At 41.2% G+C, this 16293-nt stretch overlaps 1 protein-coding gene across 1 annotated transcript in view; it reads left to right on the forward strand.

The window, feature by feature from the left end:
- The window catches only part of SORCS3 (sortilin related VPS10 domain containing receptor 3), a gene marked incomplete at its 5' end in the record, with an annotated part of 274330 nt that overhangs the window by 172411 nt on the left and 85626 nt on the right, over window positions 1-16293 (forward strand). The window contains one exon of the mRNA XM_082285707.1: window positions 11-84. Coding sequence (XP_082141833.1) covers window positions 11-84 — 74 coding nt within the window. The remainder of the gene's footprint in view (window positions 1-10; window positions 85-16293) is intronic.

Raw genomic sequence — 16293 nt, forward strand, 5'->3', positions numbered from 1 at the left:
TGTCTTTCAGCTGTACAGCTCCATGGACTTTGGAAGGAAGTGGCAGCTCATGCACGAGCGGGTCACTCCAAACAGGTTTTACTGGTGAGTTATGGGCACTGGCTTGGCTTGCTTTGGGTAGGTCATGGAGGGGAGAAGGGCATCTGACTTGAAGGGATTGGTTGCTTTACCTGAACATGAAGTATACCCTTGGTTTTGTTCATCATCAGTGCTATAAACTCAGTACCTACCTTGCAGTGCCACAGTCTGTGTGTTCATACCTCTTGTCTGATAAAACATGGTGTCTTTTACAGAGAAGTACAAGTCTTTTGATAATTGCAAAACTCCTACTTCTTTGTTATACACCTGCTTAGAGTAACACAGAGAAACTGCCCAGTGCTTCAGTGACAAGCACTGATCATTAGACCTCCTGTTTTTCAGCCCTTCAGAGACTTACTTTAGCCTAGAACACAGTCTTTGTGCAGAGCCAGCCACTCTGACCAGTCTCCTTATGCAATCTTGGTGAGAAGGGATGATTCACTCTGCTTTAAATCACTCTCTGAGGAGCCAGTTTCATTATAGTGACTAGTGAAAGCCCAAGATCTGCAGTTTGCTAAAAATCTGCTTTGTGACTCAATTCCTTCTCATTTCCCAAGTGTCAACCCCTCAAACTGTAAGAGTCTCTTAAATTCAGATGATGAAACAAATTTAGTTCCTATCTCCAGGCTCAGCCATCTCAGATGCCTCTTTTCCAAACTTCTCTGCACCATGTGAAGGCTCAAGAACTGACTTTTAGAGAGAAAAAGAGAAGTGTAGTTCTTCTGTAGTTGAATTTAGGATTTGGGGCTCGAATCAGATTCATAATTCTGTACTTACTATACGCCAGATGATGGGGTGTGTGTGAATGTGTAGAAGTGCTGATTTACAGAATCTGTGTATAGCTGAAAGAAGTGTCTGGTCTTAAAGACCAAAAAAGATTGTATTATTAAGGAACTGGAGGGTAACATTTTGGGTGGTTAAAAATAAAAAAGACTTGAAAAACTTAAAAGTTGACTCCCAATTACAAAGCATGTTACATATCTATATCATTTTAGAGTCAAATTCACACAGAAATTTTTGTACCTCATTTAAAGCCCCTGGAATCCAGGCCCAAAATATCTATAGATTTTATTTGCAGTGTTTCCACACCTTGCACTGGAGGTAGACTCCTTATTTTAAATTACCTACATCCTTCTGCAAGCCTCTCTAAACATCTTTAGGCTCCAACAGTTAAAACATGGCTTTTTGGCATCAAGTCTAGAGATTTCCCTTAGTGTGCCTAAGGAATTTGGACAACGTGAGGAAGTTTTGAACACTGAGGAAAGGAAGTTTTAAGGCTCCTAAGTCACATGGACCTGCAAAATATATCAAAGGTCTAGAACCTTGTCTGTCCATGTTACTGTTCCAGAATTCCATAATGTAGGAAAGGAAGTTATTTTCTCCTGGTTCAGGTGGCAGGTAGATGACTGACCTAACTATCAAAAATCCTTTGATCTCGCTATTCATACTGGGTGCACATGAGAAAGGTGAGTGTAGATCCTCTCCTGGTGTATCCTTCTGCAGAGCAGAATAGCTGTTCCTTGGAATAATTTTACCCCACCCTTCAAATAACACAAGTGAGCTTAGGGGAGAGAGGCTTCTTGGAGGATAAAGTGCAAGGGCTAAGTTGACTTGGGAACAAAGCAGAATCTCTTCTTAAAGGACAGGTTGTAGTGTTGTGCCTTATTTTCTGCTTTCATATAATAATGGTTAATGGAAATTGCCTGTTTGTCCATTTCACACCCAAATATGTGTTGTTTTCCACAGTCTGCCTCATTTTTCATAGTCTTTTGCCTGCAGTTTGAACACTCTTCTTTAACAGTGCATTATGTAACACCTCTGTTTCAGGTGCCTTTTTCTCTTAGGAAATGTACAAGTCTTCTATAGTTAAAACTCACAAGACATAAACTTAGAAATTTTCATTCTACTCAGAAACAGAGAAATTTTCATTCTACTCAGAAACAGCAGAGTCCCGCTGAGAATAAGCTTCCCAAGAGAGTGAATTAGGTTTTTCCCAGAGTGGGAGGGATTTGAACCAATTCATAGTGCAGGGATCAGAGGTATTGAAGTTGTGGAACATAATAACTCTCCTTAGCTGATTTGTTTCTCTTTTTCCTTCCTTTCCTTTTAAAGCTACAAACTGTGATGGCTTGCAAGCTTTGGCTTGTAAGATCTGTACAGAAAAAAAAGTCAAAAAAGAACATTTTAGTCTCAGAAGTTTGTCGATTTCTTTTTATTGGGCTATGAAAGAGAGAGAAAAGTGGGTATAGCTGTAAGTTTCAAAGGGACACGAGCCACTACTCTGTGAAGCTCACAGAATCATAGAATGGTGTGGGTTCGAAAGGACCCTAAAGATCACCTAATTCCAACCCCCCTGCCAAGGCCAGGGGCGCCTTCCACTAGACCAGACTGCTCAAAGCTCCATCCAGCCTGACCTTGAGCACTTTCAGGAGGCAGACATCCACAGCTTCTCTGGGCAACCTGTTCAATTGTCTCATCAGCCTCAAAATAAAGAACTTCTTCCCATTATCTATTCTAAATCTACCATCTTTAAATTGAAAACTCCCTCTCTTTATCTACTTAAAGGTGCTGTAAGTTCTCCCAGAGCCATGAGGTTCACACAGACCCACCTCTCAGGTCTGTCAGTCTCCCTCTGCATGGCATCCCTTCCCTCAGGCGTGTCGACTGCAGCACTCAGCTTGGTGTCATTGGCAAGCTTGCCTCTCCATGTCACCAGCCTATCGCTGTCCGTGCCATCAGTCTGTCAAATACTACATTATTCAACTTCTGAATTCAAACTTCCATGGAAGTTGAAATAGTAATGATAGGGAGATGCCAAAATGAGGTAAGCTGCTCTTTTGTTTGCTGCTCTGCGCTGTTCATTAGCAGAGGCTCAGGTAAGCATCCTTCATGAAATGGGACGGTCTCCGTCTGATTGGAATGCAGCTGGCTTTATCTGGGACAGGCTTTGCTGAGTATGTTTGCCTTCAAAACATGACTTTCATCTCTCAGGCTGCTTTGAATGGGCTTGTGAAGACTGTAAAGTTCACCTGGTTCATGGGGTCAGTCAACCTGACAGGGAAAGGTCTTATTTTTCTCTCTGAGTTTTTTCTGAATAATTATACCTTCCCTGAGAGACCTTGCAGATAGAGATCTTAAGGCCAGGAGAGAATTGCAGTTGCTTCAGAGCTTGTGAGATTGGGATGTGAATTTTCTCTCAGCAGAGTAAGCACAACCTCTCTGTTAGTCATGGACACACTCTGCATTTTTTGGTGTAGCTCTAGTAACCAGCATCTGTGATGGCTCTCCTCTGGTCAAAAACAAAGCCCTAAGCTCCAATCCCAATTTGTGGCATTGTGTCCTGGCTCTTCTATTCAACTTCTTTCCTTAGTCATAGATGTTGGTGCTACTCACTCTTTCGTAGTTTTGTGTTCTCATCCCATATGGATGTCACATGTTGAGCTGTTCATGGGACATCTCTCATCCGTTCCTGAGCCCACTCAAAATTTGTGCATGAGCTGAGATTCACCCCTGGGCCACTCATAGTTATAAAAAACTAGGATTTGAGTTCTCTGCTTCGGTAGTAGTGATTCATTTGTTAACTACACCCACTGATGGCAGTGGCAGAGCTTGAACAGAATGTGTTACTTGATGTATGTACAGGCATCCAGATTTGGCTCCCATGTGCCTTGGCCTCAGATTTTAATAACTTAGGATCCTGTAAGACTAGAAATAGGGAATTTACGCTAATGTGATACAGAAATTCCAAGATCACTCAAGATAACTGGAACCAGCATGGGTGCAAAGTTTGTTAAAAGCCTACTCAATGTTCTTTTCTTTCAGAACACATTTCTGCAGCTCCCTCTGGGCCCTGTTCATTTTGTATCACTGTAACTTAGACACCTGTGCTGCCATGTGGAGGATATAAAAAATAAAGCCCATATTTTGTACAGTAGAAATGTTGGGGAAGTTTCCTCGCCTGTAAAACACATGGTGTGTTCTGTGCTGACTAAGTACTGTTGCTCTTCTGATAAAAACTCACAGGACTTGAATTGACCTTAAGTTCTTTTTACTACCTCTGCCTTTTCCTGCGGCAGCACAACGGGGCTAAGCAGTTTGGCTACTGGAGCATTCACCCAGCACTTTGATGGACCACAGCTTTTCCCTGTCATCTTGGGTGACTCCAGCTGACTTTCCCTTGCTACCTTGTGGGTGAGACTGGGAAAGGAGAGCACCTTGATGACTGTAGTGGGTGGAGTACTCAGATATTCTAATGTGAAGTGCTACAGTAGTAGATTAAGAGCCATGGAGGGTGCAAGAGAATGAAAAGATGCTTTAGTGGCAGATGAAATCCTTTTATCATCTTATGGCTTAATTCTTTAAAATACAAAGTTTCTCAAGGGGACTTGTGTTTTCTGTCCAGTGAGCTGGATGGCTGTGAATGTCATCCCCTGTCCACCTGTCTTTGGAGGCCCTGCCTGTGTTTGCTGAGCAGGCACGAGAATCACCATCCTGAGCAGAGGACAGGACTATACTCCTTGGGACACCCATACCCTTTCTTAGGGTCTCCCCAGGCTTTTCTTTTCTTTATTGGAGAACGCATTCCTGTTTCCTGCCTTCCATCATCACTGGGGAATATGAAGTGGTGGATGTGGAACCATTTTCCTTGTTTGGTTTTTTGTTTTTTTTTTTTGCTTGTTACAGCTAGACATTTCCCTTCTCTCATTTATTTTTTTACTCGTGCTCTCTGAGACTGTGAGTGATTCTGTCAAAGCCTGGGAGCAGGAAAGTGGGGAATACCCATTTGTGTGGAAGAGAGGGAGAAATCTGCACAGCATTTCTAATGCCTCTGGGGATATTTGGAGCCCTGAAGTCAGTGTGCAGCATGAACCTAGTCATTAAAAGCCACTGAAATGCACACTAACGATGAAAGTTGGACAGAAAACACCAACAAGGCAGGAAAGGAGAAACTGGGATGAGGAAGATAGGACATGCACTAGTGTGGCTTCAAGGACCAGCGTTTGTATGTGCAAGTAGAAAAATTTGGTGTATTAAGCAGTTCTCAAATACACTACTGATTCCCTCAATAAATCTCCCCAGAATTTTATCTTTTCCCTTTTTTCCCCCTGTGATAATCAACCAGATTTCTGTTTTGTTTTGCGGTGGTTTTTTTGTATCTATGAATGCCAGACTCATTTTTAATCTGAGGATTAAAAATTGGGAGAAGGGAACACTTTCACTGGAGAAAGAAGGAGGCTGCGTATCCACTGACTTAAGTTGTGCTTTGGAGTTAAAGGTTTTCTGTCACAGTTGTTTGAGGAATGAGACAACAAATTTTGTCTTTCAAGGGCAAGGTTTTCAGTCTTTTTTTGTGATTTTGGATAGTAACAGATGATAAAAAGTATCAGCCAGTGTATTTCTTTTTATTTGCAGCCTGAATTTCAGGACAACTATAGCAGAGTCTGGTTTGGATATCTGATAGTAATGTAGCAGAAGTTAAGGGGTTTACCTCAGTGTTTCTAAGGGTTATTATCTGGATTTGTATGTGCCTTCACACAGATGTTTGTGTCTGTTTTTATTTCTTTGTCTTTGGGACAGCACTGATATTTCCTAATTCCAGTGCCAGTTTTGGTCCATGCAGCAGTTTCAGCAGCAGTTCCAGTAGTGACCTTTGGATACAGCTGACATTAACTTTACTTGCCTAGTTTGTCAGCAAAGAGATGGTTAGTCAAACATGTGCCTGTCTCTCCTGTAAATCCCACTAATCATTAACTACCAGATGGTGTCATTGCACGGTGCTGGGGAAACATCGCCTGATTTTTTACAGCCAAGTTTAGTGTTAGGAAAACAAAGTCTTGTAAATGTCAAATTGACTCTTAAATAATCCTACATTTGAGTTTTTCAGAATTAAAACCATACCATACATGGAGCTATGGATAAAAGGAATGACTCCAGTTTGGCAGCCATGGATTACACCTACGAGCATCACCAAAGCATGTACCCAGTGCCTATTAGTGGAGCCTCCCTTGGGCTAATGACTCATTTGGCTCTGGTGAGGGACTTGCTTCCCATGGCCCGTGGGCAAGAACAGCCCGGGAAGCTAACATAAATCTGGGATGTGTTACTCAAGCCACCATGACCATGAAGTGTGCTAGGCTGAGGACAACATTTTCAAACTCTAGCTTCAAGCTCTGTAATACGAATTCAGGAGAGATGAGATCTTCTCAAAAATTCTTGGCATATATTGGAAGATTTCCTTACAAGTTCACTTTAGTTAATTAAAGACCATGGTGGTAATAAACCCAATTTTATTTTCCTTTTCAGTTAAAAAGGGGCAAAGTGAAACTGTGAAGCTAGGGATTTTATTTCATTTTGTGTGCCTACAATTAATGCCATCGGCACTATAGATACTTAGTGTTTCCAAATGTTAGGCTGTAGGTGACTCACTTGTGATTACACAGTAACTCAGTGGCAGAGATATAAATGGAACATGGATATAGAGGTAGATACTTTTTTATTGGCTGAAATAGTGTTTATTTTTTGTTGAAAAGTTTTAAGTTAAGAAAGTTATTTTAGAATTCATGGCAACATTATCAAAATGTTTCTCTCAAAAATTTAACAAAGGGATATCATGTAATGTTTGGCAGTTTTTGGATGGTCTTTTAAAGTCAATTTAAAATTTGAATAAAGCTTCATTTTGCAATATATGATTTTTTAAAAAATTAAAGCAGGGAAAGAGTGCAGTCTGAAACAAAGTGTGTGATGTTTTTTTCCTAAACATAATCCTATCCTGGTTTTCAACTACAGATTGGTAAGTGCTTTTCCAAGGACACTGTGATAGATTTTATGGATATCTAAGAGTATAAAAACCTAAATTACCCTAAGAACAGGAAAAATCTTCACTCCCTGTCTCTGGGAAATGCTGCAGGACTTTTTTATAGACACTCAACAGACCCCACAGGTTCCATTAGTGCCTTTGGTCAGTGTGATGTTCAGACAACTATTCCCCTTTCTGAGCACAGCCCATGTTCTTTTTCTGAACAAATTTATGAGAGATTGACAAAAATAGTTGGATCTGGGAAAGCATCTCTGTAGAAGGTGGGAAAAAACCCATAGTACAGTACTGGAGAAGTATTACAGACTATTTTCTAGTTTACCTGGGACTAAAACCAAAAATCTCTGGGGGTTTGGTGGATGTTTATACTGACTGATGACTTTATCTTACAAAGGAAATTTGTTAGAACTAGTCTCTTGTACTAGGCATGTAAGCTCTAAGTAGAAGCTGATGCTTTACTATTGTGTGGTGCTCCTCTCCTTACTGCCTGCTTTCCTAGGAAAACAAGTGTTTGACTTTTTTACGAAGTCCCATGGATGCCTGGGCTAAAAGCTCTTTTAACAAGAAAAAAACAACCAACCAACCAACCAACAAAACATACTAAAAACATCTTGGCTAGAAGGCTTGTGTGTGATTGTGTGATTATGAAGGGAAATAATTTTAAATACTTTAAATTCTCCTTTAAAACCCGTGAACTAAATAAATGAACCATAAGAAAGGTGCCACATGATAAAGTCTTACAATACGTATACACCTCTGTAATTCTGGCTGCTCTCACAGCAATAATGAGTTCTTTCAATGAAGTGTATATCCTCTGGAAGGGCAATTTTGGAATAAGTTGTCTTTGAAGGACTTTTCTTTCTAACCTCCTTCTTTTTCTCTCTTACCTCCTTTTGCTTGAGAAATGCAATGTATCTTGCAGGAGGAAGGATTATCCCTTCTCCACTAATGTAACTGTGGATGTTCTTACATAAATACTATCTGGCTTTAGAATTTGGGATTTGTTGTGGTTTTAGTACAATTTGTGATGTTTGCCACATTTATGTCTTTAAATGTTCTGTGGCTGGCAGTTATTTTTTTCCTTGAGGCCTCAAAAAGTAAGGGCTGAAGTATTTTTGTTAATTTGGTTTAAATCTAATGCCTACCACTAAATGTCACCTGTTGCTCTGCAATTAGTGCTTTCAGACATCAAAAAGCCTTTTGCTTTGGTCTCTCACCTATCAGGTTTCTTTATGTCCCAGGGGCCAGTCTCTTCTCTTATCTCTCCCATTGCTAATCTTGGATAATTCTATAACCCCCACCTCCCCCACACTCTCTTTGACTAAGTGTCTGAGACTGAAGCAGACTTGATGAACCGCTAATAAGAAAGACCAGGAATGCTTTGAGGAAGTTTGTTGGATATTTCTCCCAATTTGTATTGATCCCTGGATGGCATCCCAGTGCCATGTCTGACTGAATAGTGCATGGTGGGAGGATCTGTGTTCCTCTCATGCAAGAAGGTGACAAATAAGCTCTCCAAACCCCATCACTGTGTTTCAAAGGCCAGTGTTGGAAGCTGAAATGCTGTACTGCTGACTCATGTAGTCTGCCTGGCCTGACTTCATCCTGCCTCTCCTGATGCACGTGAACTCAGACACAAATTAATTGCAGCCTGTCAGGAACAGTCCCAGAGTAATTCTTTGTGATACTTTGTAGGAAGCAATGATGAAAGCCAGCCCTCTAATTAATATATTGAATAATGCATCCCTCTGAGGCATATGGGGATCTCCCATACTGTCATAGCTTGGCAAAGCTAATCAAAAGCCAGGCTGCCAGGCTGAGAGGTAGCATCATATTTTGTGTATTCTGGCTAGCAAGGAATAGTTTCCCACTTTTTTTTTTTTTTTTTTTTTTTTTTTTTTTGGTGGGGAATTTGGGTTAGGTTTCAGCTTCTGTTCTGTATCATATTAATCTCTCTGTGTCTGGGAAAATGGGTGAATTCTCAGTGTGGAAGGGAATCCCTCTTGTTTTCAGATGACTGAAAGATAAACATTTGGGAATTCTTTTAAAATCACTGCTGTTCTCAGAAGTTTAGGAATGACCTTTTCACATACTCTGATTATGGACATAATTTTCTGGCTATTTCATTCAGTAGCGAAACACCTACAGGCATCAGGAGTGAGCATCTTTTCTGGATCCATCCTCCCTTTGCCCCAGACCTCATCCCAGATGGCCCACTTGATTTCAATAAATGCAGCTTTACAGCTCTTGTTTCTTTACAGCAACTGGGGCTGGCAGCATCCTTGCATTGGAGGAGGTTGCAATCTAATGCAGGATTTATCCTCACCAAGTATATCAGCACTGTCAGGGACCATTTTTACTTGAAACTAGATACCTCAAAATTCTTCAAGGAGATTTTCTCAAGAAGAATCAGGAAGGACACAGGTAAATTCCAGTTCATTTCACTGAACTGACTTCAGCTGCTGAACCTTTGGAAATTTGCCTGGCTGAACAAAACCAGTTGTTTTATTTAACAGAAGAAGTTGAGCCCATGCTGCAAGGAAAGAACAGTCTTATCATGGCAAAACAGACAAGATGTTTCTGCATTAATTTAAATGTGAACCATTTGTGTTGCTCAGTAACATCCATTAAAGATAAGGAGGTCCGTTTTTATGCCTTCTGCTTGTTGTAAATTAACAAACTCTCTTAAAACAACAATTCATCAGCAGTTATATGAGGCAGAATTCATTCTCGGCAAGAGAAGAAAATGAAACTCCCATCCTTTCATTCCCTGGCATTCCCCTGAGTCTCCTCTGTAGAATGAGATGAGTTTAATTTTGCTATTGTTAAGCACAGTAAGCATGAAGCTACATCAGAATGTAAGGGCAGGAAGGAGTATCTTATTAGCTGCACTACAGGTTCTTTTAAATAATGTTGATTCAGTAAGTTGTGTCTTGCTGATCATATAGAGAACAAGGACGAGAAGCCAGTGAGTGATGCTGTTTCACTTGCATATTTGTAGTGAGTTAATTGGAATAAGACTTAGCAGTGGTTATCATAGCTCTGTAATTATCTTGCAGATAATTGTTCTCCATTGGGCAGAAGGCAATAAAAATGGGAGGTAGACACATTTCCAAGTTTAGTGGAATATCAGGAGTTCTGTAGGTGAGTTTGAGAGAGAGACATACTCACCTGTGTCTGCCAGCAAATACTCAGGAGATAATAAATAATACTTGTAGACTTCAGAGCTGATTTCACTAGATCTGGGTTTTCTCATATAGGAGAAAATCCTGCTTTTTATTGAAAAAAATAAAGAAAACCAAGCCAAAAACTCTGTCAGGTTTTTGGCCAAAGGGTACAGACAGATTCTTAGGTTTTGCTCACAGTATTTTTTGTTTTCAGGTTTTGATTGAAAATCTTTTAGGGAAGGAGCCATGTTCCATTACAATATTGATTTTTCGGGCAATCTGTAATAGTGACTCCCTAAAGCCATTCTAGATCTGCAGTAGTTTCTCCAGAATTCTTTTTCTTTCTTTCTACAAATCATTAGATTTGAACAGTGTGCTGGCACTTTGGAATTTGCCTTGAGGATAAAAAACCATCAGAGTACTACTTTTCATTTGGCCTTGTACTTCTCTTTCCTTTTATTGCTCCTCTGTAACCACAGATTAAGAACCTCACAAAGAAGCTCTCGATTTACCTACGGCTTGACCATACAACTTTGCTTCTTGACATGACTCCCACTGCAGCATTCTGCCCTGAGCATTCTCACTTGAACAGGGTAATGCTGTGGGGATGATGCTGCTGTTCTGAAGAGCTGGGAGTGTGTCTAGTGCTCAGCCCCCTGGGCAGCCTTGTCTCCTTATTCTTTGTTCACCTGCCTACCTTAGAGCAAAGGGCCCACAAGAGGTGTGTGGTTTCTCTGGTCTCTCCTGCTACAGTGTTGCTCTTTTACTGTCAGAGACCTGCAAGTGACTGTGTCTGTTTTATTCATCTCTCCATTCTGCCTGTGAGGATGCTTCTGTTTTGAATGCAAACCTGTCTTGTCACGAGACACTTGGTGATCGGCTGACCTCATGTCACTGTTGCTTTTACTAATCATAGCCACACAGACTTGCTGTTTCTACAGACAGAGCCTGTCTTTGCATATCTGTCTGCTGCCAGAATCCCTTTTGTTTCCTGCTTCTTTGTCTTTTCCTCTTGTGGTGTTGGGACAAATGAGCATCTCACTCTCAGCAGCTAATTGAGTGTGATTTTTTGGGGGCAAGGAGACACGATGATGCATTTATGCTTGCTGGTCCAGAACAGAGTATTTTATTCTGCTCCGTGTTTCTCCTCCTTATCCTCCTTCTTCATTCCTTTCTTTCTCTCTTTCTTTCCTGGCTGATGGCTAAAAGTCGAATGAAATAAGCCATTTGTTCTCTTCAGGTTAGTGTCTGAAATGCAGAGAAACAACTGTCACAAAAGGTTTGTGACACAAATCTATTTTTTCATATTGTTTTTCGCCAAAATGCATGAAATGAACCACAAATTCATTTCCAGAATGTTACATGTTATCCCAGGGTGATTCTTCACAATATCCTGCAACAAGGAATGCAGAGACTCATTCTTCCTTAATTAATACAATGTACAATGCTTATAGGCATGTGGGGCTCATCAGCAAATCCTATACATCTTGTCTGTGCCAAGTTTCATACTGGCATCCCCTCTTTGGACAATTTAAGTTTTATTTTTATCCATCTACTGCTGCATTCATTTATTAAATGATGCTCTCGCTCTGAAGCTTTTCAGAAGCTCTTTATTCTGCCTCAGCCTCTGTTAATAGCTGAATCACTGAGCCTCAGCATTTTGGGCATGTCATATTTACAATTGGAAAATGTTTGTACAAATGAGGGCAATTAAACACACAGTGAACTGATAATCTTTATTTTGGTGTAAAACATCTCTTGAATGGGTCAGGTTTAAGATACTTCTGCTAGGAAACAAACCCAGAGGAATATTACAAGTCTTACAAACGTTTCCTTTGAGGGAGAGAAGTAACTCCAGTGAAATCTTCAGCTACAGGACTGCCAGGCTTAGCTGAAGGATCTTTGAGCATGTACTTTGCTTTTCTAAAGTGATCCCAAACAGCGCTGATTCATGTTTCATGAAAAAGCAAAGCAATAATCTATAGCAATTCCCCATGTACATGACTTTCAAAGGAGGGTAGCCAAGCACTGGGAAAACATTAACTGCTCTTTATAATACAGTAGGCACTGAACTAATTTTAAGAAAATGAAAAAATCCAAAAATATATTTTATTTTTTTCCCTAAAGGGACTTGAAATTTAGAATATTAAAAGTGTCCTGCAAAAAAGTGTCCCTTCCAGTAGAAGGCAAAACAGAATCAAACCCTTATGTTGGAATGTGCTTAAAACTTGTCCACCATAAAATCTGCAGACCTCTAAACCCCAGGTAAATCCCTTCTCTCCTCTCTAGAAATGCCCTCTCCAAAGCAGCACTGTTGGTGTTGGATGTCTATGGGATAGAGAGCTGATGGTGTGTCGTGCACTCAGGCTTTGAGATGTCTTCAGGACAGTAACATCTTAACTTGATGAGCTGGTGCTTCATTATTTCCAACATATCCTGATGCTGGTACTGCTAGGACTTGGCAAAAAAAAAAAGGGCTTCTTATTCTATTAGGATAAGCCCTCAGGAGTACCCCTGCATAGCCTGGATCAGCTGTACTCCAATGAGTCAGGAGCAGCAGCTGCATGGGAGCAGCATGTTCATCTCCTCAGCATCAGGACTGTGGCTGCACCTGGGAGCAACCAGCAACCAGGGCTGGCTTGGCATGGCTGACACTGCCTGCATGAGCCTCAGTCCCCGTAAGGAGCAATTTCAGGGGCACCACTGAGAAATTAAGATGCCAACACATGCCCTGTCTGTGTTGCTGGGCTTTTGAAATCTTGACAGGGCTGTGAATAAGGATCTTTGGCCTTCTACCCACACTATTTTTGGAGTATATTTCACAAAAATGTAGTTATATTTGGTGGGGGTTATGGTATAGGTTGGGAAAAATGCCAGAGGACTTTAAAGGACTAAGACTTATTAACTGGATGAGAACACATATTTGTGTATAGGTTTTGGTGTTAGCATAAAGGGAAAAGAAAAAATATTAGGCAACAACAATTTTTCTGTTGCTAAATATACTTTAAAGGTATTCCCTGTTAATTTCTGTGATATAAGGGGTCACTTTCTTTTATGTACTGAGAAGAGAAAGAGATACTTCTGTGTGCAGCAGAGGCTGCTCCTTGCATGGATTCTCTGGTGGTGGTTGACATGGTTGAGCCTAACTGTCAATTTTCCCCTCAAGGAGAGGATTGATTTTCCCATTCTTGGTCTGCTGTATCCATGAAAGAACTGTGTGTAGCAACTTTGTAGTTCAGGGCCTGTGATCCACTGAGTTTACAGGGAAGGTGCAGCTTTAGACATGGGGTATTAGTGGGGATGAGGAGCAGGGAGGCAGATGCATGTATGTACATGCGGAAACACATGCACATGCCATGAACACCTTAAGCTTTGTTTTCTTTGAGATACCAGGCAGAAAACCTCCTTAAAATTCACTGGGACCTTTTAAAACAGGATTGGCTTTGCTGAAAAGAAATTAGCTGAGAATAAAAACTTGGCAATTTTTTTTCCCTTATCTTGCAAGCTAAGTCTCACAACAATTACTTCTGCCGATGTCCAGAACTGTAGCGTCACGGAAATTAGCACTGGAAAAGATGTAGAAAGCTCCAGGGACCTGGCTAAGACAGTTCCTTACAGTATCTTCCTGCCCAGCTTTTTTCCCTAGCTTCATTTGAAATATGCTGTGCAAGGAGGTTTTGCCCATAACTCTTCAGAGACCTCATCACATCCTAACACATCCAGCAGTGTCTCCCCTGGCTCAGCCGCAGAGAATGATACAGTGTTTTATGTGTTTAATAAACACATTCTTTCCCCCAACAGTTCAACATTTGCCTAGTTCTTAACTATGGTAGTTTACAGTGGGTGGTTGGCCCAGGGTTGTGTACAGGTTGTGTGCAGTGGGCTGCTACGTGCCCAGAGTCAATGTCTGATGGAGCTGATTTTAGACCAATTAATACGTGAATCGCCTTGACCACCTGAAGCCAGCTGCAGTTACTGATACCCAGACAAATGTGATGCAGTACCAGATAGAGGAGAAGCCTGTTGCAAGGGTATGTGTCATTTAGCAAGGGTGCCACGTGGAAAACTCCAGGTCAGTTGAGTGGGAAGTGAATGGATTAGTTTCTGCTTCCAAATGCCCATACAGGCATGGCCCTTGTGTTGCTTGGGTGAGTTAGTTCCATGCACTGCTTGCCTGGTACCACACAAAAGTGTTTATTCACTTCTGGAGCAGGATGGAATTAAAATTACAGCAGACTAATTGGCTAATCCAATCCACTAATCCACTAATTTAACTGCAGTTGCCTGCAGCAAGAGGATGAGTTTTTCCCCCCTTGCATATTATTGCACAATAAATGTGCCTTGTTCCTTGCTGTTTCTAGCCCTTATTTACTGCACAACATCCTGCTAGGTAGTATCCATCTGTTTCCTCTGTCTCTTTACATGCACACTGGCAATTGCCTTCAGTCTGACATCTTAACCTGCAAAAATGAGTTTTCAAGTCAGCATCTTGGGATGTTTGTTGTAAACATTTTGATTTTGTTTTCAAAGCTGGTGAACGCCACTTTGACTGGTCAGAAACCAGACACACCCCTGGCAAAAAGCTCAGTCCAGCAGGTTCCAGATCAAGTTTGGAAGGCTGACTCCTGTGACCTGAATTTTTGCTTTTACTTTGTTGTAAACCCCTAACACAAATGGTGCTCACATTCAGTGATACTCACTCAAACCTCCCAAACTATTGGGTCCAGGAGATAGAGCAATAGAGCATCTCTTACTCTCAATTGATGGTTTAGGGAGGAAGGATCAACAGCAGGCAAGTGGAATTGCTCAGCTGTTTTGATTTAAGATGCTAGGGGAGCCAGATCTCAATGCTCCTTTTCACCTTTAAATGGCTGGCATCTGCAAAATGGGTAGAAAAAAATGCAAAAATTGTTTATTCCGTGGAAAGGCATTAGAGTTGGTAGAAAAAGTGAGCTGGGGTGTGAAGTAGGCAGGTAACCAGGAGAGTCTCTTTTTTTCTTTTTTCATTCCTTTGCATGTGTTGGCATTTTTTTATTTTGAAGTATACAGCATCTTATAGGAAAACATTTCAGGAATAGTTACAGTGCAGAATATTGTGTTTTCCCTGCCCTTCTCACTGGCTCTCCCTCCCAGTCAGAGATGAAATATTAGCTGAGTGGCCTAGTAAATGTACATCCATGCACAATGCTCTTCCCTCAGGATAGAGATAAGGATCTTGCCAGGATCATGTCCATCCTTCAACTTTAAAGAACACACAGTCTTCTTCTGAAGGGAGGAAAGATCTCATAAAAATCAAGAGCTACCATGAGAACAGAAAGGAAAAGCAGCAGCCGAAGATAGAAAAAAAGTAACAATTGCTTCCTTTTAATGGAATTCAGAGGTTGTTTGAATTCTTAATTGGAAAATTATCCTATGCCTGCTGCAATTCTGGCTGCAGGCTCCACATTTTGAAAACTGCTTTTACAGCAAGTTGGGGAATGTGTCAGCAGGAAAAACTGACCTTTCCTGTCACTACTGCTTGCATCCTCTCAGCATTTTCTCATGTGAGGGGTGATTAATGAGCAGGGATGGTGGAGGATGTTGATTTAGCTCCATTCCTCACAGTGAGGGTGCCTTTTTTTACTCCCTATGGCCATCCAAGACAGCAGCACACATGGGTGCATTTTGTGAACCTTGGTTTAAATTTTGCTGTCTGGCATTTCTGTACATAGAGAATACAGAGCTGAGCTGTGCACAGAGCCTGAGGTGTGACCTGGGTCAGGACCTTGGGCTCCTGAGTGTTAAATACTCTTGTCTTTGTAAGCCTCTGAACAGAGCTGTCAGCCAGAGCACCATGAAAGCCTTACCCAGCCACCCCACTCTGTGGGCTACACTTGGTTCTGTAAGTCGGGATGCTGACATCTCTTCTCAACAAGCTTCAGTTGCTTAAATAATATTGAACAGTGCATCCTCCAAATGTTCTTCAGAGAGATAATGTGTGAGAAAATACAAGGCTATGAATGTGTCTCTTCTTGTTTTCTTGCTGCTCCTGTATTGGCAGACCTGAGAGGTTGTTGTAGTGAATTCTCAAGGCTGGAGAATTACAACAGGATAAAGGGATAAAGGAATAAAGGAATAGCTTTAGAGTCTGTGCGTGTGTTTTTGCAGCTGTGCTTCAGGATCTGCATTTACATCTTGCTCTTTCCACTGCTGACTTTTTTGCATTCTTCATGTAAAGCTCCTCCAGACAAATGA

This window comes from Coloeus monedula (genome assembly GCF_965178545.1).
Source record: "Coloeus monedula genome assembly, chromosome: 8".
Taxonomy (NCBI): Eukaryota; Metazoa; Chordata; class Aves; order Passeriformes; family Corvidae; genus Coloeus; species Coloeus monedula.